This window comes from Botryllus schlosseri, chromosome 13 (genome assembly GCF_051294905.1).
Source record: "Botryllus schlosseri isolate E-star chromosome 13, Bs_hap1, whole genome shotgun sequence".
NCBI classification, from domain to species: domain Eukaryota; kingdom Metazoa; phylum Chordata; class Ascidiacea; order Stolidobranchia; family Styelidae; genus Botryllus; species Botryllus schlosseri.
This window is the reverse complement of record NC_137248.1, coordinates 12325685-12349807: the sequence shown is the minus strand read 5'-3', so window position 1 is coordinate 12349807 and position 24123 is coordinate 12325685. Positions and strand designations below refer to the sequence as shown.

At 41.7% G+C, this 24123-nt stretch overlaps 2 protein-coding genes across 3 annotated transcripts in view; one reads left to right on the top strand and one right to left on the bottom strand.

The window, feature by feature from the left end:
* The window catches only part of LOC145453504 (B-cell receptor-associated protein 31-like), a 457607-nt gene that overhangs the window by 355273 nt on the left and 78211 nt on the right, over nucleotides 1–24123 (top strand). The window lies entirely within an intron of this gene.
* On the bottom strand, nucleotides 4485–23683 carry LOC145453537 (cullin-associated NEDD8-dissociated protein 1-like). Its single transcript, XM_080331502.1, has 25 exons — nucleotides 23534–23683; nucleotides 23323–23466; nucleotides 21989–22096; nucleotides 21757–21905; nucleotides 21566–21696; nucleotides 20531–20731; nucleotides 20363–20472; nucleotides 18350–18488; nucleotides 17925–18032; nucleotides 17189–17366; nucleotides 16107–16330; nucleotides 14830–14940; nucleotides 14029–14177; nucleotides 13719–13961; nucleotides 12546–12763; nucleotides 11534–11764; nucleotides 10231–10409; nucleotides 10047–10175; nucleotides 9852–9981; nucleotides 8956–9167; nucleotides 8670–8812; nucleotides 7785–7953; nucleotides 7270–7377; nucleotides 6638–6772; nucleotides 4485–4765 (listed from the first exon to the last, which is right to left on the bottom strand). Exons 1-25 carry the CDS (start codon nucleotides 23599–23601, stop codon nucleotides 4661–4663), a joined length of 3822 nt encoding a protein of 1273 aa, XP_080187628.1. The 5' UTR covers nucleotides 23602–23683; the 3' UTR covers nucleotides 4485–4660.

The window sequence follows — 24123 nt, the reverse complement described above, 5'->3', positions numbered from 1 at the left end:
ATTAGTAACGGGTCCTACAGTTACCAAGAAACCTCACAATGTTCGCTTCAAGTTTTGATGAGTCTGCGCACACTCAAAGACTCACTGCACTGACCCTTGGACAACAGTGCGTAACGACTAAAAAAATGTAATGACTCCGGATTTGTTGTGCGCAACGTAGATTTTCTTTGTGCAGAGACCGTGTCAGCACTGCGCACGTGCGCAGCTTGGAGGGAACATTGCACCTCACTCAGCTCTACCAAATGTGTTTACGTGAGCAGAGAGGATAAAAATTGATCTCAATTTACATACAATTCCCGATGACATTGACCAATTCAATCATTAATTAGTGAAATTTTTCGCACTTCGCGCGAATAGGCGAGAATAGCTGCCTCAGTAAATGGACACCCATTGTAGATACCTAATAGGCTATCAGCAAATAGCGGACAGCCTAGTGGGTCTCTGGGAGTTAAGTCCCCCGGAAGTTTGGTTTATCACCCGATGGGGGCCCAGGACCAACGTTTTTTGTTTGGGGGGGGGGGCTGACGAAGTGCTGTTACGGCTCTGGTAACGAATAACGAATAATTGTACCTGCAGGCACGCCTGAATATGTTTAATTATTAATTACGTGCCCTTTATTTTCCTATGCAACAGTTCACTCAGTGCTACTGGTAAATCTGATTACGTGGGCTGAGAGGATAAAAGTTTATAGCGACTTATATATGTAATTACCACCTATTCATTCATGCATTATGGAAAATTTTGGTACCTAGGGCACCAGGCCACACAAACTTTGCTGACCATCAAAATCACGATATGGGGTTCGTGGGGGCGAAGCCCTCAGAAGTTCGGTTTATCACGCTATGGGTGCGCAAGGCAATCGTTTTAGGGAGGTTAACGAAGTGCTGTTACGGCCCTCCCTCTTACTCATTGTCTTTATTACATTCCTTACAATATGAAGTTGGGGGGGGGGGGGCGCTGGAGCACGATAATTTTTGAAAGGGGGCGCTGGAAGAAAAAAGGTTAAGAACCACTGCTATAGACCGTAAGCCGTATGTGTCGTGTGACAGTCTCCAGCCTCAAGGCCAAAATCTCCCAAGCTGTACCGGGGCCGAATTTCCGAGGCTGCTATCCGTAGTTCTTCAGAATGATGTTTTGGATTCAATATGACATTGTCCAACAGTGGCGGCTCGTCCTATAGGGCAACTGGGGCATTGCCCCACCTAAAATTCTCTTCAATAACAATTCTTTACCATTTATAGACGCACACCAATCTATATATACCGAAACCACAGCGAAAATCGTATTCTTCTTGTCCTTTCGCTTGTAAATGCCCATATATAGCGAAGTCTCTACGAAAATCGAATTCTCTTCTGTGTTTTTGCTTTGCGAATGCCTAGCCGGGGCATGCCCCGGTAGCGCTCATAACAAGCTTTCACTGTCTATTCTCTCAAAGCCGCGCACAATAAAGAAACGGTAATTTACTCTCTCCTATTCATAAAATGACCGAGCAACCGGGGCAAATTAGCTCTGTGCCCTTAAGGTGTGATGTAACAATCGTATCTATAGCTGAACTCGGTTACCGTCATATGCGTTTAGTCGACCTTTGGTGGTATAGGTCGATTTTGATGGTGTTTCACACCATGAAAACTCTTGAAACTTGGTATGTCATGTCGTGATGGTGGTATTTAACACTGCCCCAAGTTTCAGGGTTTTTACTTAAAGTTTAGGGTAGTAATTCCGTTTCCGAAGTTGAGTGTGTGCTGATCCTTCATGTATCGCAAACAGATTTTACTCAAAAGCTGGTATTGGTATCCAATCCATTGATTTTGACGATGTTCAATACTGAGATCGGTTATGACATTTGGCACGGTAAGTCTTAACGTTAGTATCGAACGCTCTACCAAGTGTAAAGTTTGTCACTGAACTGTGTTAGTGGTAATTTCGTTTCCTAATTCGAGTGAGAGCTGACTCTCATTTATCGCTAACAGATTATACGCAAAGCCGGTATTGGTCTCTATTGATTTTAACGATGCTCCTTACCTAGATCCGTCATAAGCTTTTGAACAGTATGTCTTGATTTTTATATCGAACGCTATGTCAAGTCTCAAGGTTGACACTCAATGATTAGGGCAGTAATTTCGTTATCAAGGTCGAGCATGGTAGAGATGCGCTCCGATCTGACACTTTAGCCTTCAACGCATTGCGGATATCACGCAAAAGCCGTTGTATCTGCGGTAACGTTAACTGAGATGATGATATCATTCTCAGATTCCATTCAAATATTTACTTTGATATTATATCCTCCAATGTCAATTTCACCGTGAAATTGTGGCCGTCAAGCCATTTGCTTACAACCCCCTCAAGCGCGATAGCTATTTAGTTTTCGATGGCGGCTAACAGCTAATCACTTGATCAGCCTATTCCTCAGTAAATTTTACGCAAAATTCGGTGTTGGTCTGTTCGCATTAATTTTGACAGTGTGCCATACCGAAAAGGGCCATGAGGACACTTCTCGATGATGTCATGTAACAGTGTACTAAGTTTAAGGCTTTCATCCACGTTTATTCGGTAATATATATATTCCAAAGGCGATTTCGCAGCAGACCTATAGAGTATAGACAGTAATAAAGCCGTATGTGTCGTGTTACAGTCTCCAGTTTCAAGGCCAAAATCTTCTATGCTGTACCGAGACCGAATTTCCGAGGCTGCTATTCTTAGTTCTTCAGAATGATGTTTTGGATTCAATATGACAGGCCCAATCTATGAGATAACAATTGCGTATCTGTCCGAACTCGTTGACCTTTCCAATTAGGCTTACGCTATCTCTCGAGTTATAGTCATTTCCATTTCTGCAGATAATTAGTCAGGCCTAGTGCGAACATGAACCGTGTTGAATCTTTTTTCCGTACGCCGTTTACGCAGTTCCCATACTTCAAGTCACAGCTCACCGGCGGACCTCTCGAGTCTCGTGGCACATACGTTAAAATCACTGTTGCCGGGAAATTCATGTTACCGTACCATCATTAAGTTACTTGTTTACGTTGGAAAACGCGATTGTGACGTCATCTTGATAAAAAGTCGCTTGCAGCCCTTGCCCCACCACCCGATATTGTCACGAGCCGCCACTGTTGTCCAATCTATGAGATAACAATTGCGTATGTGTCCGAACTCGATGACCTTTCCAGTTAGGCTTACGCAATCTCTCGAGTTATAGTCATTTCCATTTCTGCAGATAATTAGTCAGGTATAGTGCGAACATGAACCGTGTCGAATCTTTGTTCCGTACGCCGTTTACGCAGTTACCACACTTCAAGGGTTCCCTACTATTACCGAGAATGCTATTACCGAGATGGACATTACCGAGAATGCTATTACCGAGAATGGACATTACCGAGAACGGACAATACCGAGAATGGACATTACCGAGAATGGACAATACCGAGAATGGACATTACCGAGAATGGACAATACCGAGAATGGACATTACCGAGAATGACATTACCGAGAATGCTATTACCGAGAACGGACATTACCGAGAATGCTAATACCGAGAATGGACATTACCGAGAACGGACATTACCGAGAATGGATATTACCGAGAATGGACTTTAGCGAGAATGGTCATTCTCGGTAATAGCATTCTCGGTAATAGTATTCTCGGTAATAGACATTCTCGGTAATAGTAATCTCGGTAATAGCTATTCTCGGTAATAGTCATTCTCGGTATTAGTATTCTCGGTATTGTCCATTCTCGGTGACGTCCATTCTCGGTATTGTCCATTCTCGGTAATGTCCATTCTCGGTATTGTCCATTCTCGGTAATGTCCATTCTCGGTATTGTCCATTCTCGGTAATGTCCATTCTCGGTATTGTCCTTCTCGGTAATAGCATTCTCGGTAATAGTATTCTCGGTATTGTCCGGATACGCACTTCAAGTCACAGCTCACCGGCAGACCTCTCGCGGCACATACGTTAAAATCACTGTTGTCGGGAAGTTCGTGTTACCGTACCACCAAGTCACTTGTTTACGTTGGAAAACGCCATTGTGACGCCATGCTGATAAAAAGTCGCTTGCAGCCCTCGCCCCACCACCCGATATTGTCACGAGCCGCCACTGCATACTTATATCTAGTGCGCATGCCTCTTATTTACATTCTGTCGGCAAAGGTGTCTAATTAAAAGGCTACTCCAAATCGTGTCTTTTTATGGTGTATTGATTTGTAAAAATGATGCGAGAAGATTTGATGAATCTGACCGTTTTGATGCAATTTAGTAGCTCGAATTGCATTTTTGATCACTCCAGCTACCCATCAGAATTAATTCGAAATTGAATGTTTTGGCCTGCTTTTACATAATGATAAATTATTTTGAATCATCACCCGATCTGAAGCTGGAATTGAAAATTTGGACTTCAATTACAATTTTCATCCTGAAATTCAGATTTGATAATAATCAATCCGCTTATCTCCGCTATCCATCCAAATCAGGTGCATTGACCCTACTTTGTATTACGAGCATTTTTATTCATGAACAAATGCACTCAATAGCAACCAATCGGTTCGAAAACGAATAATACAAGATTCGTACAAAACATGTCTGAAATTGTTCGAGACGCAGCAGCGCCATCCAGCATAACAAAGAATAGGAGAGACACAAATCCAACATCACACGATCCGCTTCAAGAAGTGTCCATCGACTCGGAAGACATAGTAGCCGAGATACCGGTCGTCGAGTCCTTCTGGACATTATCAAACATAGCCGACAGCTCTGTACTGGAACGGACCTAGATGAGAACACAGTCTTGGGTGATTCACGTGGTATTTTGATTCGTAAAATCTACATATTGTGTGCAAGTTTTTACTATTATAGTATTATTAAATAGTATATTCATATTGAAATGAACCCGAATATTTTCGGCTGACACTCGTCAGGGGTAATCGTCAGCAACTAGTAGAGAATTGGAAAGAACATTGTATATCAACAATCGTATCACAAAATATGACGTCACCAGCATGAAAGAGAGAGCGTTCAATGTACTATTTTTAGGTGGTACACGAACTCCTTTTGTTGACAAAGTTTTGGTTGGTGTATTTTGATAAAAGTTGATTCCAAGGCACACAAATGGAATTGTGAGCGGCCTCGCCCTACGATTCGAAATCGGTCGTCTCGGTAATTATTCGCACAAATCGGATTATCCAACAGATGTTTGCCGATGGCAGAATTAATGGCCTTTGATTGATCAGCATCAATTTTAAGTGGATGAGTTAGGGGTGAGCTTTTCACTGAGCGTGTTCTGATAAATCTGGCGACATGTTGGTTTATGCGGTCCTGCAGACGTCTTGACGTTCTTCCCACGTAGCCACGTAGCCACAATCAAAATACACCAACCAAAACTCTGTCAACAAAAGGAGTTCGTGTACCACCTAAAAATAGTACATTGAACGCTCTCTCTTTCATGTTGGTGACGTCATATTTTGTGATACGATTGTTGATATACAATGTTCTTTCCAATTCTCTACTAGTTGCTGACGATTACCCCTGACGAGTGTCAGCAGAAAATATTCGGGTTCATTTCAATATGAATATACTATTTAATAGTATATTGAAGTTCTGTACCTCCAAGAAGCTCTTCTATTATAGTATTGGCCAGATTGGATAAAAGAGGTGGTCAAAGTGGTCATAGTTGGTACACAGAAGTATCATCATAAACTTTCTAAAAACAAATAGAAGTATGTGCATGTGCAGGTGGGGGACAACCTACTTCGGAGCAGGGTTGTAACCAAGTCACAAGGCTCCGAGTCACAAGTCAATCTCACTTTTATATTATTGACTCGAGTCGAGTCATTTTCAATTCACCATTGAGTCAAGTCCGAGCCCAAGTCAGCGAGCAGAGGGTCGAGTTCGAGTCCTGGTATTATGACTCGAGTCAGAGTCCAAGTCGTTGTGTTGACTGCTCAGTTTCCAGTTGCACCCACTTTTTATAACTCTGTTTGGTGATATCGAATGGTTCGCATTTATAATATACTAATCTTCCTCACTTTTAGCAGTTTCTGGCCGCATTTTCAAGTAACAATAGACGAAATCCCAATGGTGTGGTTACTTCACTATTCTTCGAAATTACAATGAAATGTCGGTCTTGGCCGTCTGAGTCTTCGAGTCTACGACTTGGTTCGAGTCATACGCAATGACTCGAGTCCAAGTCGAGTCAATACACAGATTGACTCGAGTAGAGTCATTTACGCATTTTGAGAAAATGACTCGCGCCAATTCAAGTCATCAGAAAATCGTGAATCGAGTCTACTTGAGTACTCTGTCCAAGCAAAAGTACTTTGTTACCATATATTATAAAAGTACTCATCGTAGTAATCGGTGATCACACTCAAGCAGTAAAAGTGACGCCATATTTTTATACTCAAGTCCAAGTAGGTATTCTAGGCCTAGTTTTGCCTAAAAAACTGAAAATTGTAAAGTCGAAGTAGTCTAAAAGGATAGCCGTTTGTGGTGCAAGTACTGAAAACTTATTTTAGTACTCCGAAAGAGCAAGAGTACTTCGTTATCGACCACCTTTGTTACAGCTTCGATCTCCACTTTCACCGGGTTCAATGGGGTAAGTACACTCGCGCTATTCAACCAGGAGACTTTATACGGCACTCACTTGCGTAAGAAACTCTCCCATGATCGGCGACTTCTCCGCGTCCGGTATCGCCAGCAGCGCGTTGACCGCTCTCAAAGCCGACCTTTTCAATTCGTCCTGCTTCTCAAACTCTTGTTTCACCGAGTCGGCTTTCACCTTACGAAAAGGACGATCGTCGTAACAAAGCTATTTCTATTCGAAAAGAACTGTAATTTGCGAACTCAAAACCAGGGTTGTAATGACTCGAATCATGATGTAATTTTTCGTTGGCTTGACTTGACTCGAGTCATTTACTTGTAAATGAAAATGACTCAGCTGAACTTGTACTCGAGTCATTGCTCACAGGTCGACCCCAAGTCATAGGACTTGAAACATTCCATATGACTTAAAATTACGGCAGAGAAACATTTCACAAATTAGATTAGAATTAGATTATTGGCTTTTCGCTAAAATTGATCTAATTAGCCAACTGGAAATATCTAGTTGTCCAAGTCTGGTTCTTCACTTCTAAAAGCCAATTTACCGACTTACTCATGACAGCAAAAAAAGAACACTCCCCACTGTAATCCGATTATGATAATGAAGTACACTTTTGTCAAGTCAATTTTACAATCGCGACAAGTAGCAACAAAGAACAAGAAAGCCAGTGGTACCTTTACTGTGCACGTGGCTCTGATCGGTTCGATAATCTTGTCGAGATGCTGCAGGACAATGTTGGGGCACAGGCCCGCGAGCCGGACCAGCATCAGGAAGGTCAGCATCTGAAACAACAAGGACCGGTCAACGTTTCCGATCTTAAACTACACTCAAACCGAAACCATATCGAGTTTTGAAGTTTCCATCCGCATTTTGAACAGCTAGAGCGGCCGTTCTCAAACCAGGTTACGCTTGGGACTTGTTGAGTCATAGCATTGGTATATAATACTGGTATGTATATACTGACTGTATAAGTTGCGTCTGCACAGTAGCTTCATACGACGGAAGATTAGGACACTGAATCATCACTAATTGTTGTACTGGTGATCTCTGAAATCGAACTTCTCAATTCCAAAGGATACCGCCCATTGCGACAACCATCAACTACAGATATTTGCGCCAGTTTGAGCTTCGCAGCCCGACTCGAGCGTATGCAGAAATCAAGCAACGCACACGGAAAGAATCTCCCGACCTTGATATCGTAGCTGTCTCTCAAGCCCAGTTCCATGTGACTGAGGAATTCAAAGACGTCGAGTTGTTGCACGCAGCTGTCCAAGAGCGTGTACATGCATTCGAACGCGGCCTTGCGCACGTCCAGCCCGTCGTCTACAGTGTGCTTGAAAGGACCCATCAAAACCTCCCTGTCGGAACGAATTGCAAATGTTGGCTCAAGTCAAACATAACAAGTGTAAAAGTAGTCTCAAGTAGACGACCATGCTGATCAGTGATCACACAGAAAAAACGGTTCAGTTACCTTTAAAAATACTGTGATTTCGCAAAAAAAATTTGAAGTTTGTCCAATAATTAGAGAAATGAAACATAAAAATGTAATAAGGTTAAAAATTTGGAACGTATATTTCAACATGGTGTCGTAATGTAGGCTTTATGGTCTATTTTGGATTTGGTATATACAACGCAATGCCGCATATGTTGTACGAAACCGGTTCTAATAGACTACAAGTCGTTCAAGATCAGTTACATGTGGAAGCTCTGAAACAAAATTTGTCATATTTCGACAGTCAAATTTGTGACATTTAGCAGTACAATAGAGACTAGCAAATTGCAAAGTCTTATTTATCTAAAAAGGAACCGGACAATAAAATGTAGTTGGTGGTTTTAACTGGACTTTGTTTTGTAGGAAATACAACAGAATCAAGTATAACACATCTAATATCAAAATGGGAACATAAATTAAGTTTCGATTTTGTGAGGTTCATCAAATTTTCTGTAAAATTTTACCAGTCCTGAGCACTAAAAGGTCAGTACTGGTAAGGTCAATCAGGCCCCGGTCTGTTCACAGATTCATAGACGAATTGTTCGTCACACAAAATGCGCTGGTCGGCCGCATAGAGCGTACCTGATCAAGTCCGGCCTGATTTTCGTCTCGTTGTACAAATGCGGTAGAATTTCCGGCAGCAGTTCGCGGATTAGCGACGGCTTGTTGTGGGCGGCCGAGTTTAACATCGTCAGAGTCACGCGCCTCACGTTCAGCTCCGGGTCCTGTTGAAAGAAAATCTTGTTTCCAGCAGGGTCCGCTGTTGTTTTAATTCGACCACTATATCTGAACGTATTTAATCCGCAACACATAAAGACAAGCAGCAACACCCCATCAAATGTCAACAAATCGGCGACGACCGTATTACCAGTAAAAGCGCGAGAAATTCCCCGATGCATCCTTTCAGCAACGCGTCGACGGAAGTGGGCTGATCTGTGATCGTGAACTTGAACGCGGTCACCACGGTCGAGCGTACGAGCGCCGACGGCGATGTCAGGTTCTGTCGAAGTTCCGGCAGAAGAACGGCCGGGTGGATCAGGGTCAGCTTCCCGAGGCATTCCGCCACCACGTTTCTCGTTCCTGTAACCGATTGAAAGTGGCCGTTATCAGAATAACGGAAGAAAGACTTGGACGACTGGACGATTCTAGTTCTCAAATTAGAATGATCCGCGCCAAAATCAAATGCAAAAGCAATTTTATTCCAATACTTGAAGATGTGAATTTTTTTCCTGAATCGCTACACTGTAAATCACATTTTCACGATTGGTGTGGGTTGTCATTCTGCAAGGTCCTGTGAAATAAGGCCTACCGTACTTGGAAAGCCAATGAATACCCATAGTATTGGTGTTGCGGCCCGCGGCGTCATCCAAATCTAGGAAATTGTCGCAGCGAACAAATTTAGGTTTAAGATCCCTGGATAAGAGCGAGATGCCAGAAATGTAATCCTAATTTAATAGGTGCAATGTTTCAAGGCTCTAATTTAAATTCTAATCGATTTTAGGGAGAATTATATAGAGCAGAATGAGTTGAGCTTGGTGGGCAATTCTCATGCTTAAGAAGAGCAATGACATTATTCAACAGATTCAGAGTGACGTAGTTGGTGAACACAGGTGACAATGAACAATTTGGAGAAAAAAAGGCGTCATTTGCCCCTCCCCCTACACCCTTTGGCTCCACCACTGGGCACATCCAGAATGATGCAAATAAACTTGACTTGTCAATTATGAAGGACACCACCCGTCGCGACACCCATAAACAACCCACCTTCCTCCTCGCACTCGGAATGCTGGAACAAAAGTTTCCAAACGTCCGCCACGTAATGTTCCAAATCGGTAAACTCGGCCAAACCGATCGTCTCCTTCAGGGCGTTGAGCAGAAGATACTGCCTTTTTGACTGTACGAAAAAACAAACATTATTACACCTGAGATAGCGTGCAAATCAAAATTCGACGATCTCACCTGGCTCCGTACTTCTCTCAATATGATCGGTAGATAGTGCGACAAGTTCCCGACACTGACTCGGCCCAAAGAGAATGACGCGGCGGATTTCACTTCCTCGCTTGATGACGTAAACGCTTTCATGATCACCTGTGCCAAGATTTTGATTTTTTACAACGCCGAAATCACGGCTACGTTATCCTACCTTTTCGATATCGGGAAATTGGCTCAAATCAAACTTCTGTCCGATCTCTCCGATGGAGAGAACGGCGAAAGTGCGAATAGCGTCGCTCGATTTCGGATTCGAAGTGTCCATCACGAATTGCTTGACGATGTTGTCCATTTCTTGCGGGCAGGCGCCGGTGAGCGCGGAGATACATTTGGCTGAAAGGATGACGTACTTGAGATGCGATCAAACCAGTTTAAAACAAACTCGAAAACATCACCCATGAAAACAACTCAAATATGAATTCTAGCGAAAACCTCTGACCATGTTTCATTGAAGAAGGCCTACGAAATACATTGAACATAAAGACCCTCGGAGGCACATAATTTCAATATACAATCGAATAAAATATTCATGTTGAAACAAATCGAATGTTTTCAGCTGACATTCGTCAGGGATAATTGTAAGCAGGGTTGTAATCACTCAAGTCGAGTCAGATTTGAGTCGCGATTTTTTGGTGACTCGACTTGTACTCGAGTCATTGCGCATGACTCGAGACTGGGTCTACCAAGACGGGCATTTCATTGTAATTTTGAAGAATAGTGAAGTTATCACACTATTATTTTTTCGTCTGTCAGTGCTGGTACTTGAAAATGCCGCCACAAACTGTTAGAAGTGAGGAAAATTAGTATATTATGAACGCGAAGCATTCGATATCACCGAGCAGAGTCGTAAAATTGGGTTTCATATGACATTGACTCGGAACTGACCGGTCAACACAATGACTTGGACTCGGACTCGAGTCAAAACACTACGACTCGGACTCGACACTCTACTCCGTGACTTGGACTCGGACTTGACTCGGTGGTGAATTGAAAATGACTCTCAGAACTTGACTCAAGTCAAAACTAAAAAAGTGAGATTGACTTGTGACTTGGTTACAACCCTGATTGTGAGCAACTAGTAGAGAATTGAAAATAATATTGAATAGCAACAATCGTATCGCCAGTATGATGATATATTGTGTACTTGGCTGCCGATTATTACCCGCGACGAGTGTCAGCCAAAAATATACGAGTTTATTTCAATATCAATACATTACATTGAACGTATTCAAAGTTGTTGGTGTCATTGTTTCAATGCGAATTTCGTGGTACCAAATTTTGACTGTTACGTCATTCTTTGCATATCGGTTTCACTTTCAAATTCCATTAGCATGCCGATAACTTTTGACGACAGGCAGGCACCCTAAAACTCTTTGCAGTAAAACACATGCAACGGACGTTGCGATGAGATCAATTTCCTTGTTCCATACCACAAACCAACGTTTCGATCACCCTACCTGTGGAATAGTAAGCTTGCTTGCTCAGAGCGCCGGGTTTTTGTTGGCCCGACGACGGCGGCGGGGACATCGACGACCTCTGACTCTGTTTCGCAGACTTGTCGGGGACGTAGATCGGTTCGATGAGCTTGCGCAGCACTTTGTGAAACGAAATCTGGCTGGCGTCGGACCGGGCCGCCTGGCACGTCACGAGGGTCTCGAAGAAGCAAAGCACCGAGCTCAGCGCGGCCCCTGTCGGTATGTAAACACGGCAATGAAAAAAAGGTAAAAATAATGCCGATATTCTACCAGACCAACATGCACGCAGATGCAAGGGATGAGTTACAGAAAAAAAGTAGCTCGAATACGTTTTCAAGTTAAAAGGCATGGGAAACGGACTGAAAACCATGACTTTTCGAATGTCGGTCGTACAACCTTAAGGGGCACTGCACTCTAAAAATGATGTGGTCTCAAATTGAAGGGCGAAACTAAATGAAAATTTTGGCTGCAGCCGTTTTCTTCAGAACGCCACCGTAATGGAACTGCAATTTATTGAAATTTCGATAGCAACTTCATGCTCCAGCAGTCACGCTGAGACCGAACTTTATATCGTTGTCAGCCGATGTTATGAAGGAAATATGTCGTACACGCCAAGGTGGTTTAGATACCACGTTCAACGGAAGATGTTCAGTCAGGAGATTTATGTCAAAATCATCAATCACCAATTTTTTAGGACATAGGGCGTGTACAACATATTTATTCATAGCACCGGCTGACAACGATATAAAGTTCGATCTCTGCGTGACTGCTGGAGCGTGAAGTTGCTATTGTAATTTCAATATCGCAGCTCCATTACGATTTGACAATGAGATTTGGAAATGGATTTTAGACAGTTGACAGGACACCCAATAATTATTGATTTATATTTGACAGAATACAAAACAGGAGTTACATTTGATAATATCATATAATCTCTGGGCAAAGATACAACGCCAAGACGGGATCTAACATGAAACAGAGAAACGACCCCAACCTTGCAATAACGACGACTGTATTATCACGTACACCGACGGCAAAATCGTCATCGGGGTGGCGTCGCCAGGCGCCGGCCATCCACCGGCACGGCCTGCGGGAGACTGCAGCATCAGTGTCAGAAGCTTGACGGCCAGTTGTGTGATGTGAAGATCGTTTTCGTTGATCAAGGGGGTGATCTCTTGTTCAACACCGCGGATCATATCAACTGTGACATCGCTGCGATAGAGAGTAAATAAAATCAGGTGTCGACACAGTTTCCACCATTGAAAACAGATGCTACATAGTGTTGACATTAAAAACTTTACATGTAAATCTAAATTCTTAGCATACAGTTAAGACACGAGACAATTGAGCATTATTTCACAAAAATGATTATAGTTACTTCAAAATCTACCGCGTCAGGCTACACTCCACCACAAAGCCATCACTATGTGCGCCTAGTGATGTGTTACAGCAATGCGAATGATAATGTCGGTAAAATCGTACAGTATTTTTCAAATTTACGAGATTTTTGAAGTCTTGCAAAATGGATTCAACATGATATGTTACTTTGCAATTTCATCTCGAACAGGGCTTTTTAACAGGGGACCCTTTGGGAGTGCGCAGCACCAAATCAGGGAGTGCGAGGACGCATTGCGGAATTGGGCTTCTACGTTGTCCATAGCCCAAAATCATTTTGCAAACCAACAAAAAGTGGAATATTTTCTGGGCAGATTGATTCAACTCAAAATATTCTTCGCGCTACACACGATTTCGCGGCAGTGGTCACTTTTCGAATTTAATGCGGTTATCATCGAAATTTGTGTTGAAAATGAACAGGTGGCGCGGGAAATTTTATTGAAAGCTCAAGGGGTACGAGCCCTAAAAAGGTTGCGAAACAGTGATCTCAAATCTATGGATTCCTCCCACAATACTCGAAAACTATCAAGAACAGAATTATAGAAAGACATATTAATTCAAGTGACATTTACCTAAAGACAAATTGAAACAGAACGTTGATCAAATATGCACCGAAAATCAAAATATGGAAAAAATATAAATACCCGGTAAAATTTTTTTTAGTATTATCACAGCGTTTACTTAGCTAGTTATAGACATATACAAATCGAAAATAATCATGACTACAAATGCAATAGTAGATCGTACAAACCCATTATCCAAGCACACTCACTTTGAATAGTTTGAGAAAATACTGTGCATGCAGCTCAACGTTGCTATTCGCAGCGATCTCTGATTTTTACGAAGAAAATTAGCCATTATCGGCATAGCCCTGGGCAAAATGCTCCCGAGTGATATCATCGGTGCGGCGGGCGACGCAATGGCGTGCAGGGCCCGCACCGTGGTCAGGCGCGTTATCTCGTTCTTCAGACGCAGCAGAAAGATTTCCAATGTTTCCGGCACGTGCGACGATAGTCTGATCGATGTAGAAGTAACACCGGTAAAGACACTATTCAGTAAGACGTCTACTGGAAGAGACTTACTGATTTCCGGCCAGGGCGAGCACCTGCCCCATACAGATGATCGCGCGTTCTTTAACCTCTTGGTCGATATCAGACGCCTGCAGCCTCGAAAATGTTGCGTCGTAGATTGTTCGAATGTGCGTCTTTGCGTCGCCGCCTTGGCAGACCACCTGAATCGAAATGCACGCCTCGAAATTGTGAAGAATTTCCGATTTCAATATACTTTTTTGGGCACAGAACTTTAATTTACACTTAAACGATATACTCATATCAGAACATCTGAAAACCTGAACATTCTCAAGCAATCGCAAGCAAGTGCAGAATTAGAAAAACTCAAACATACAATTAAACAATATGCTCATACTGAAATACACAGGCATATTTTTTTCAATACTTACACGACGATTACCCCCGACGAGTGTCAGCCGATAATTTCGGGTTCATTTCAATATGAATACACTATTCAATTCTATATTCTAGTTCCTTACCTCCAAGAACAACCTTTATAATTAGGACTTCAAGCGTAACAGGAAAACCGAGCACCTTTAAAGCCTCATAACTTCGGGTTCGTTCAGAGTTTTTCAGATAAAATTTGGATTCAGCATAATATATATTATATAGTATATACTATCGCATCAATCACTGTACCGAATTATATACACCTTCCCGAACCTTCTTGCTCATGAAATTACCCAAATGCTTGACGCGATACCGACGCCGCATGCGGCTGATTTTCAGATTTTCAATTTGAAAAGACAAAACAATAGATCCGATACTCTTTCGCACAAGGACAGGACAAGCAGACAAAAAAAGTTATCTCACCGACACCAAATCTTGCAGGACCAACAAGGAGTCGGACGTGATCTTGTAAAAATGGTCGCGACTGCTTTGCACCACGGCCGGCACCAGCACGGCGACGTACGGTTGAATCGTCTGAAAAAGCACACAAACGAAACCTTAAAACTCGCGACGGACAGAAACCACACTCAGAGAGGGGAAATCCAACTGTTTGCAGGGTAATTCTAAGGAAACAGGAAATGATATTATACCCGTATCAGAAAAATCACCCGCAATTCTGATGGCCGGTGAACAAAGGCTATAAGTGTCGACAAATTTACGACAAGAGAGTATCATGCCCCAGCAGGAGAGGCGGTAGAATTATCAGCATTAGTATTAAGTAGAAGTAGCATCATAAATTGTTTGCAGAAGTAGCGGTATCCAAGTAATTAAAAAGCACTTTTGCGTAAAACATAAAAAACAGTGAAGTAGAAGTAGTCTAAGATTATAAGCTCTGGAGTAGACAGTGTAGGTCGGCAAAACCTACTTGAGTACTCCAAAAAAGTAGGAGTACTAGAAGTTGTATGGTTGAAAAAACACTAGATATAATCTCATACCGTCATGACGATGATACTCGAATACTCGACCGATAAACCAAGCACTGAATTGGGAATCAAATTATCAGGTGCTCCTTCCCGTATTAGGCTCAAACTAGGAAGGTTTGTTCCTGATACAGAGTATTGCCATGGCAGCCAGATTTGAGCCCAAAAACCAGTGCAAATCTAATATCGTTGATTAATCGAGCATCCGTAAAGGACAGGACTGCCACCCATGCGGGAGTCCATCCTAAATATAAAGGCAACACTCGAAAAAGACATTTATAATCGGGATTACCATACTTCTTCAGAAGACCTGCCCTTATGTTGAAGGGTGGTGTCTTATAAAACCACTATGTCCTTATATATAATATTTGTCCATATTTTTGACACATGTCCTTAGTTTGCCTTATTTTAAGTGTTCCCCGCACACATTACAAGGGTTTTGAACTAGACCAGATGACAATGAGGCCAGCATTACCACTGGGTGAAAGTGATGACTCTTATGTAGGAAACAGCTGCCTAAATAGGCCGTGAACAGTATCAGTTAACAAATTTTGCAGTTATGCTACTCAAGAATATTTGGCTGTGTTTAGTTTTTGGTCCTGGTCGATGGCAACCCTGTTCTAACAGAGGCAGAGATGGAATTTATCGTTTCGGTACAGTTTACCGTAACGACATCGCAACAGACTACCAAGCTCTACCCGCGGAAACAAAAGCACCCACCTCGGCACTGTGATTGCGCAGGAGAATATGCACAAAGTTGAGAGCGTCGATCTTCAAATTCGAAGTGTTGTGTCGGTCGGCGCTCAGGCAGTGCCTGACGCCCGGTATCACGACGTCTAGGTGCCTCGATAGGCAGCCGGGCAGGGCCATCACGAGCTGGGTCAGCAGCGAGAAGCAGCACTGGCGGGTCTTGACGCTGCGGTCTCGTAGGTTCTTTTTGACGGCTGTCGCGTAAGAGTGGAACAGGTGAGATCGCAAAAACTGTCGCCAAGTTTTCATTAGATACTAAGCCGGTCCGCCATATATATATATGACAACTTCATATCTCAATTGCTAAATGGATGAAATTGGACACCAGCCCATCAGAGTAATAGCATATCAAATTGATTGAGAAATTAGGAATGTATTTTTCTGCTTCGTGTCGTTATCTAACAATCATAGTCTGCTGTGGACTTGCCCACCAGACTGTATAAAGGTAGCGTACAACATGTTTTAAGACTAGTAATATGTGAAACTGTGAAAGTTTAGATTTTTCACTTGTTGCGGTACGTTATAATTATAAAAAACTGACCTTTTGATGGATTGATAGTTGCAAGAAAACACCTTAGAAATGCCCGACACCAATGGATTTCCACAAACCAGCGCAGTCCGAGTAATATTACTGGCTACGAGATCGGAAACGTCTTAGGTTTCCTATATTAAATTACAATCGCGGAAATTCCTATCGATATTGCCTGTTCGCACCATGCTGCCATTTGATACACAAATTATCGAGTTCAGTTATTCTACAGGGAATACAACTAAGACCTTCTTTTTCGTCAAAATTATAAATCATAACAGCCTCCACAACTTGCTGGTGATTATGTCGCTGCGATTACATAGCTTTGCAATTTTGAAACTATCCAGCACGTATGCATTAGATAACTATAATCTGCACTATATTTTGAACATGAACCCAACAAAATATACACTGTATCTCAGAAATCTGTCACCATTGCCGGCTAATATGCATTCTACTTAGAACTGTGTTCCATTCACGAGGCAAAAATGATTTCATGAGAAGCAACACGCGGCAAGCTCACCTTTGATAATACTGGGAACCTGGCCCGCGAGTAAAGACAGCAAGCTATCTTCCGTTTCCATGTCAACATCGTCTTCGTTGGAGGATTTGTTCGAAGCCGTCGCTGTAATGTTTCTTGTGTGCTTCACGAGCGATATGTACGCGGCGAATATGTCGGCCTTCACATTCTCTTCCCTTTCCTAGACAGAAGATTGATATTAGGGCGGAACACAGCCAGGGGTGGTCAAAGTGGTCTGCGTGATTCTCTAGTAGAGAGATAGGTAAACCGTACACTGTTGCACAATTCCAAGTAGAGGTGGTCATGTTAGAGCTACTTCAAGTGGGAGAAGAAAATGAAGATCAAAAACTGCTCGAGCTAGTATTTTCAAGTAGATTCGGTCAAGGAGTCGCGTACTTTGAGCAGTTTTCAAAGTGCAGCGCACAAAATCCAAAAATCAAAATGACTTATGACACTGTAAACAGGTGCAAATTGCAAAAATATATTTAATTACGTGACACCAGGTTATTTTGCTGGGTTTTTATGTCAATTTCACTGGTAACACAGCAAGCACGCATATCTTAAAACTTAAGTCTACTTCACAAAATCCAAACGGTAGAAGTATGTTGTTTTTTCCCAAGAAAAAGATAGAAACGGTCTAACCACCCAAGTGGTAATCAAATTGAAACTTAGGAATGATTCAATCCAAGTCTCGCCCACTACCAAATTGAAATGGTCGGTGGTCGACATCAATGCTCACCTTAAACCTGGCTATCAGTCCTACGGACACGTTCTTGAACAGCTCCACTAAAAATTCGTGGCGCGTGGACACGATGGCTTCGATGCATTTGGCGGAAGCTCGTCGAACCTGGGATAACAAGCACACACAATCACAAACTCATCGCTATCTGTGCAGTTTGTCGCTACATGAGAAAACAGCTAATTTTGTTCACAGTCTACAGATGGCTCTTTCCTCATCGTATCGAATACACAAAATACATTGTAAATAGTGTAATATGGTCGAGGGAAAAATCTACATGGTAAAAGGTTATAATATGCACCAGTATGTCAAAAGAGAGTGGGGCGTCTATCACACCACACACATGATCTTTCAGCCATCGACAGTGAGATCAGTTGAGAATTGAGGTAAATTAAACTCAGTCCGGCCCTTCAGCAATTTATTACCTTCCAACTCATATCTTCATCATCGGAATAATCGTCCAATTCATCATCTTCGTCGTCTGCGTCATCATCATCCATACCGTCCTCGTCATCCTCCTCTTCGTCCGAGTCGTAATTATAATTCGGATCGTACGTGAGATATCTGTGTACGGAAATTCGCTGCACATTACACCAATTAAACTCGTTCACTTCATACACAATGTTCTTTCCAAATCTCTACTAGTTGCTGACCATTAACCGCGACGAGCGACGCGGTAGGTTTATTTCAATATGGGCATAGTATTTAACTGTATATTGAAGTTCTGTACCTCCAAGAAGCTCTCTCAACTTTGTACCAACGCGTTGTTCAAGTGCATCAAAAACTACTTTTCAATCCACAGTATTAAATAGTTGAAGAGCTTCTTCGAGGTACAGAACTTCAATGTACAATTGAATAGTATATTCATATTGAAATGAACCCGAATATTTTCGGCTGACACTCGTCAGGGGTGATCGTCAGCTACTAGTAGAGAACTGGAAAGAACATTATCTATCAACAATCGTATCACAAAATATGACGTCACCAGCATGAAAGCTTGGAGTCGACTTTTATCAAAATACACCAGCCAAAACTCTGTCAACAAAAGGAGTTCGTGTACCACCTAAAAATAGTACATTGAACGCTCTCTCTTTCATGCTGGTGACGTCATATTTTGTGATACGATTGTTGATATACAATGTTCTTTCCGATTCTCTACTAGTAGCTGACAATTACCCCTGACGAGTGTCAGCCAAAAATATTCGGGTTCATTTCAATATGAATATACTATTCAATAGTATTAAATAGACAAAAATCAGTACTTCACCATCAAAAAATACAAGTTGCATGTATACAAACAAAACTGCTTGAGTAAGTGAGATGAGTGGATGAAGTCTCCTTGAGTACTACAGAACTAGAAGTGCTTAGTTACTGATAGCTTCTAGATTTCAACTCAAGCGAAAGTTGCAATTTCCAAGTATTCTTTGAGGCCTAGCTTTGCCTAAAAACTGAAAACCATCAAGTAAAAGTAGTATAAAATTTTAAACGCTTGAGTAAGTAGCTGAAGTAGGCAACACCTAATCGAGTACTCAGTAAAAGAAGAACTGTAGAACTACCGTACCTCATTAATCTTCTAGTCAAAACTAGCGAAACTATGCCAGAAACAGACGGCTCGGAATAGCTATCGCGGCAACACTACGTTAGGGTGGAGTGAAAAATGGAAAATTTTGAATTTCAAAACGGACTTGCAGTTAACAAGATTACAACTATGAGCAGATCAAACAGAATACCAGACCCAATTGGCGACTTTGAAGGAGGATATGTTAATGAACCGAAACCTAAAAACAACGTTGACACTAGAATCCGATTGTTTAAATCCCAACTATAAACATCAAGGCCAAATCATACCGCCAAATTGTCAACTTGAATCTAATAGATGTGGAACAGTCACCAGCAATAAAAAGCTTGCCATATCTCGAGCTGGAAAATCTAAGGTCGTCACTATTAAGGCTCAATCATCCTTGGCACAACCAGGCAGTGAAAAGTGACGGTAAGGCGGTGACCGAAGCATATGCTTCTGTGTCAGGATATAAACGTTGCTAGAGATGACTTTTAATCAGGCAAAAACTGAAGTCTCGAAAGCAGATGAAATCCTTTAATATTAAATTTACCGAAAAATGGTTTAAAAATCAATAATTTGCTTGTAACTTTTTTTCTGGTCATTTTTAAGACAAAGTTCTGTGGAGGTGAGATAGAAACTTGTTGCTTCCGCATCTTTTAAGCCCAAAATCAGCTTTCTAGCGTAAGCGGTCATCAAAATATAGCGAAATTGGCTATTTTTGGCTCGTTCGGAGAAATTGCACGACCACTAGAGGGTGCACGAGCCCAAAATTATTATAGAAATTATTTTTTTGAAACTTGGCACCACATATCAAGTGTCCGTTTTGAAATTCAAAATTTTCCATTTTTCACTCCGCCCTAACACTACGTGCACTTACAACAAACACAGGCTCGCGATGCTGGGTATGTACGACGACACTTCGAGCGGGCACTTGCGAACAAACAGCTCGCACATCTGAATCGAATGCTCCTTCAGCTCGTCGCTCTCCTGCGAAACAAGGAACTCGTCATCGCGCCGCAAAAATCCCGTCGGAAACAGTAGACACCTGTTCGTTCTCGCAAAAGCTGCTGGCCAGCGGCATGATCTGCGGCAGGAAGGAGCCGATACGGTGTCCGGCCTGCCTCGTGATGGCGGTTAAGCATTGCACGCAGCTCTGATGCAGTTTCTTGTCCCGGTCCGTGGATTCCAGTTGGGATATCAAGTGTGTGACGAGGTCGTTGAAAATAGCAACACTGCAAGTGACGACCTGTCATCGACGGGGATATGCATGTGAAATACAGGTGCACCGATGCGGCAGCAGGAAAGAGTAAGGAAGTATGTGGCTGCTATCAGTAGAACCGGCCACAATGATTCGGTCGGGTATCCTTTTTCATGATTTGACTCGAGTACACTTGGTTTTTTCAAGCACCATAAATTAGACGCCGCCTGCGATTAATATTTCAATGATAGACGGTTTCGGCACTTTGTTCTCAAGGTTAGAGCCTCTGAACTTAGACGGACCGTATCGCAGAAATCTAGACATGTAGCACAGGGTATTATCATGAAAGTGACATTTCTTTAGATAAATGGTGTAAACTCAAGTTTTGTCATATTTATAGTTATTAAATACAAAAAATTATCAATACACGCAGGCATTAGCTTTAAATTTGAACGAGGTCAGTCTATATGACAAAATCTTTAAACACAGGCACAAAATGCAACCAATCACGTATGCTTGCTCCATCATGCTCAATAATTTATCAATTAGTCTTTTCATCATGTAATAAACTTCACTCATGGCCTAATAGAACAAATAGGGATTGGACCTGAGCATTATAATACCAGTAAAGTTGGCTTATAAATAGCTGACCATTGTTATAATATGGCAGAAATCTTGCGACATCACATCAGTGATTTGTTTGTAGAATTTAGGGAACATACTTTACAACACAGCTATAAACTTGTTACTACAAGATTGGTAGGCCTATCTATTCCGTCATCTCTTTTAACACAACTATAGGCCTAAGCCACATAAAACTTGATCAGGGTCGATGAATTTTCCAAGTGAAGTACTTCAAGGCATCAAGAGCAAGAGACTCACCAAATGTCCGATTGCGGTGATAGATCGTTTACGGACCGCCATACGAGGGCTTTTCAGTAAAGGCAGCAAGGCATCCTTAACTTGCGAATGAAAACTGGCAAGAAGTCCGCCGTGTTTACTGAGCAAATCACCTGTGACAAGGGACTATCGATAGGTAACATGGATCACAGCATCGCCAGTGGAGAACGCACCTAATATATCCAACGCTTCCAGCTGCACAGATTCGTCCGTTTGCTTGGAGATAGCGGAGGTAAGCCTGTGCGTTATTTTCTTGCAAATAGTTCCGATGGTCCCGTAATTTGAAGTGGGCAGTTCCGTGATAACTGTCTTCAAACCGATGCTGGAAATGGCACGATTTCATAACTACTGCTTTTCTTCTGGTTGGAACGAGGTGAAAAAAGGATAACAAATTCAATACATTACCTGGATATGTCCCGCAACTGTTCTTTGTCAGACAACATGTTGCTGCATAGCGTGTCCACGATAGACTCAATTTGGTACTCTTTCACTTTCCCCACAAGAGGACCAAGGCTGAAAAGATTGAACTTTGGTGCCACAATCTACATAACGGTTCTCAAAAGAAGGTGTAGAAAATGGAAAGGGAGTGTAGCAGGCATATTTTTTAAACATACTACATGGTTACCTTATGTGCAATCAATCAACTTTACATTGCGTTAAGCGTGAATCAGAATATCACAACTTAGTTGTCTTTATACAAGTCTATATCATCGAGACCGATAAACAGAATATTGCTGCCTACGGTCCAGAGTTATATGCTGACATCAATGAGTTCAACAATTTATATTCTAATAGTTAAGATATTGATTACTAAATGTGTTCAATAAATTGATCTTGATTTGTGTCAGATATGTTCATTAATGTGCTCACAATCTTTGATATTTCATTAGATAAATGATAGTAAATACTATAAATACATACCGCTTCCTCACACACTATATTGCATCAAGGCGCCACTTGCTCTGGATAAGAGCATATGCCAAACATCGACTGTTCAACATCCCATGTACATCCGGTGAATAATATCCAGAATCTACATTGCATTTATGGCTATTTGAACGACTTTTGATATACAGTAGCTATCTGACAAGATCACTGCAGCTGCCAAAAGGGAGCATCTTTCAAACCAACTAACAACTGGTACATAACTGAGAATCCCAATGGAAACAAATTTCCAAGCAGAGAGTAAATAGAAAAATGCAGGAGAAACTGAATTTCCTAGTACAGAAAATATTACAGTAACAGTATAATAGTTGTAAAAAATAACATGTACCGTACGCCTAAGATTGATGCACAGTATCTGGTCCACGCCTTGACTATTATGACTATTGTTGTAATAGTAATAACCAATGGAGACCATCAGCAATTTTTGGCCTGTTGTGAGATTCGGTTTTGGATAATTGAATTTAAATATGTGCCGTACTTCATTGAGAGTCGAGACATAGCTCAAGTGAAATGGACAAGAAAAAAAATAGAGCAATCAGAAATCATGTGACATGTGACTATGTGAACGTGTGTACAGTTCAACTAAATTCATGCAAACACTGAAACAGTACCTGACACGACAAAATAACAAGGCAACTTCCTCGTTATTACATAATCTTCAAAAAACATTTTCAACTAAACACAAGCACATAAAATATTACTATCTCATCTCCTGCAAAATTATATACAAACTATATCGCTCATCACTGTGATACTATACTAGAATAGCAGAAGAATGAAAAGAGTTTGCATACCATTTCACCGCCAGATTTTGAACTTCACCATTCTTGTCTTCTAGAAGCCTTAACAGCATTCTGATAACTTTTCGTTCACTTTCGTCGTCGAGTTTGATAGAATCTTTTTGTAGTTCCGTCATCAAGTCATTTGTAGCCATGAATCTAAAATTCAAATTATTCCAATGAGAGATTTTGTGTTGAGTAGGCCTGTATTTTGCTGAGAACCTACCGAAAATCTTTATCACTCGACGTCATCTTTTCCAAAAGGTTGGAGATGTGGTATAATACGTTCGCCATAGCTGATGCTGTGAGTCTCGGTATAATTTAATCAATGTTGGCAAAGCAAATATGCATTCGAAAGCAGCGATAAATTACACTCTCAGAACTGCTGTCATCTGGGCCGAATACTTGCATGAAATTTCCTACGCGGAGAAAATATATGACCTACCATTACCATTTTTAACGAATTGCCTTCGGAAGGATGAGTTATTACCTTTTCTGGATTCAATAGTGGTATAAATTACATACCAATATGAAATATCTTATTTCCAGCCGAAATTTGTGTGATGTGATCGCATTTCCACCAATACACCATTGCTTCGATCAATTTGACCCTGTCAATATATCTTATCGGTAGGGACACTTATACTTTGTTCCGAAAGATAAGTTATACCTTTTCTGAATCTAATAGTCGTCTATTTTACACCCAAACTGGAGAGAACTTATTTTGAGGTACACAAGTAACCCTAAAATCCAACTGAATACGTCGGATCTGATCGCTACAAAAGGCAATTCACAATCGCTTCACGCAATTTGACC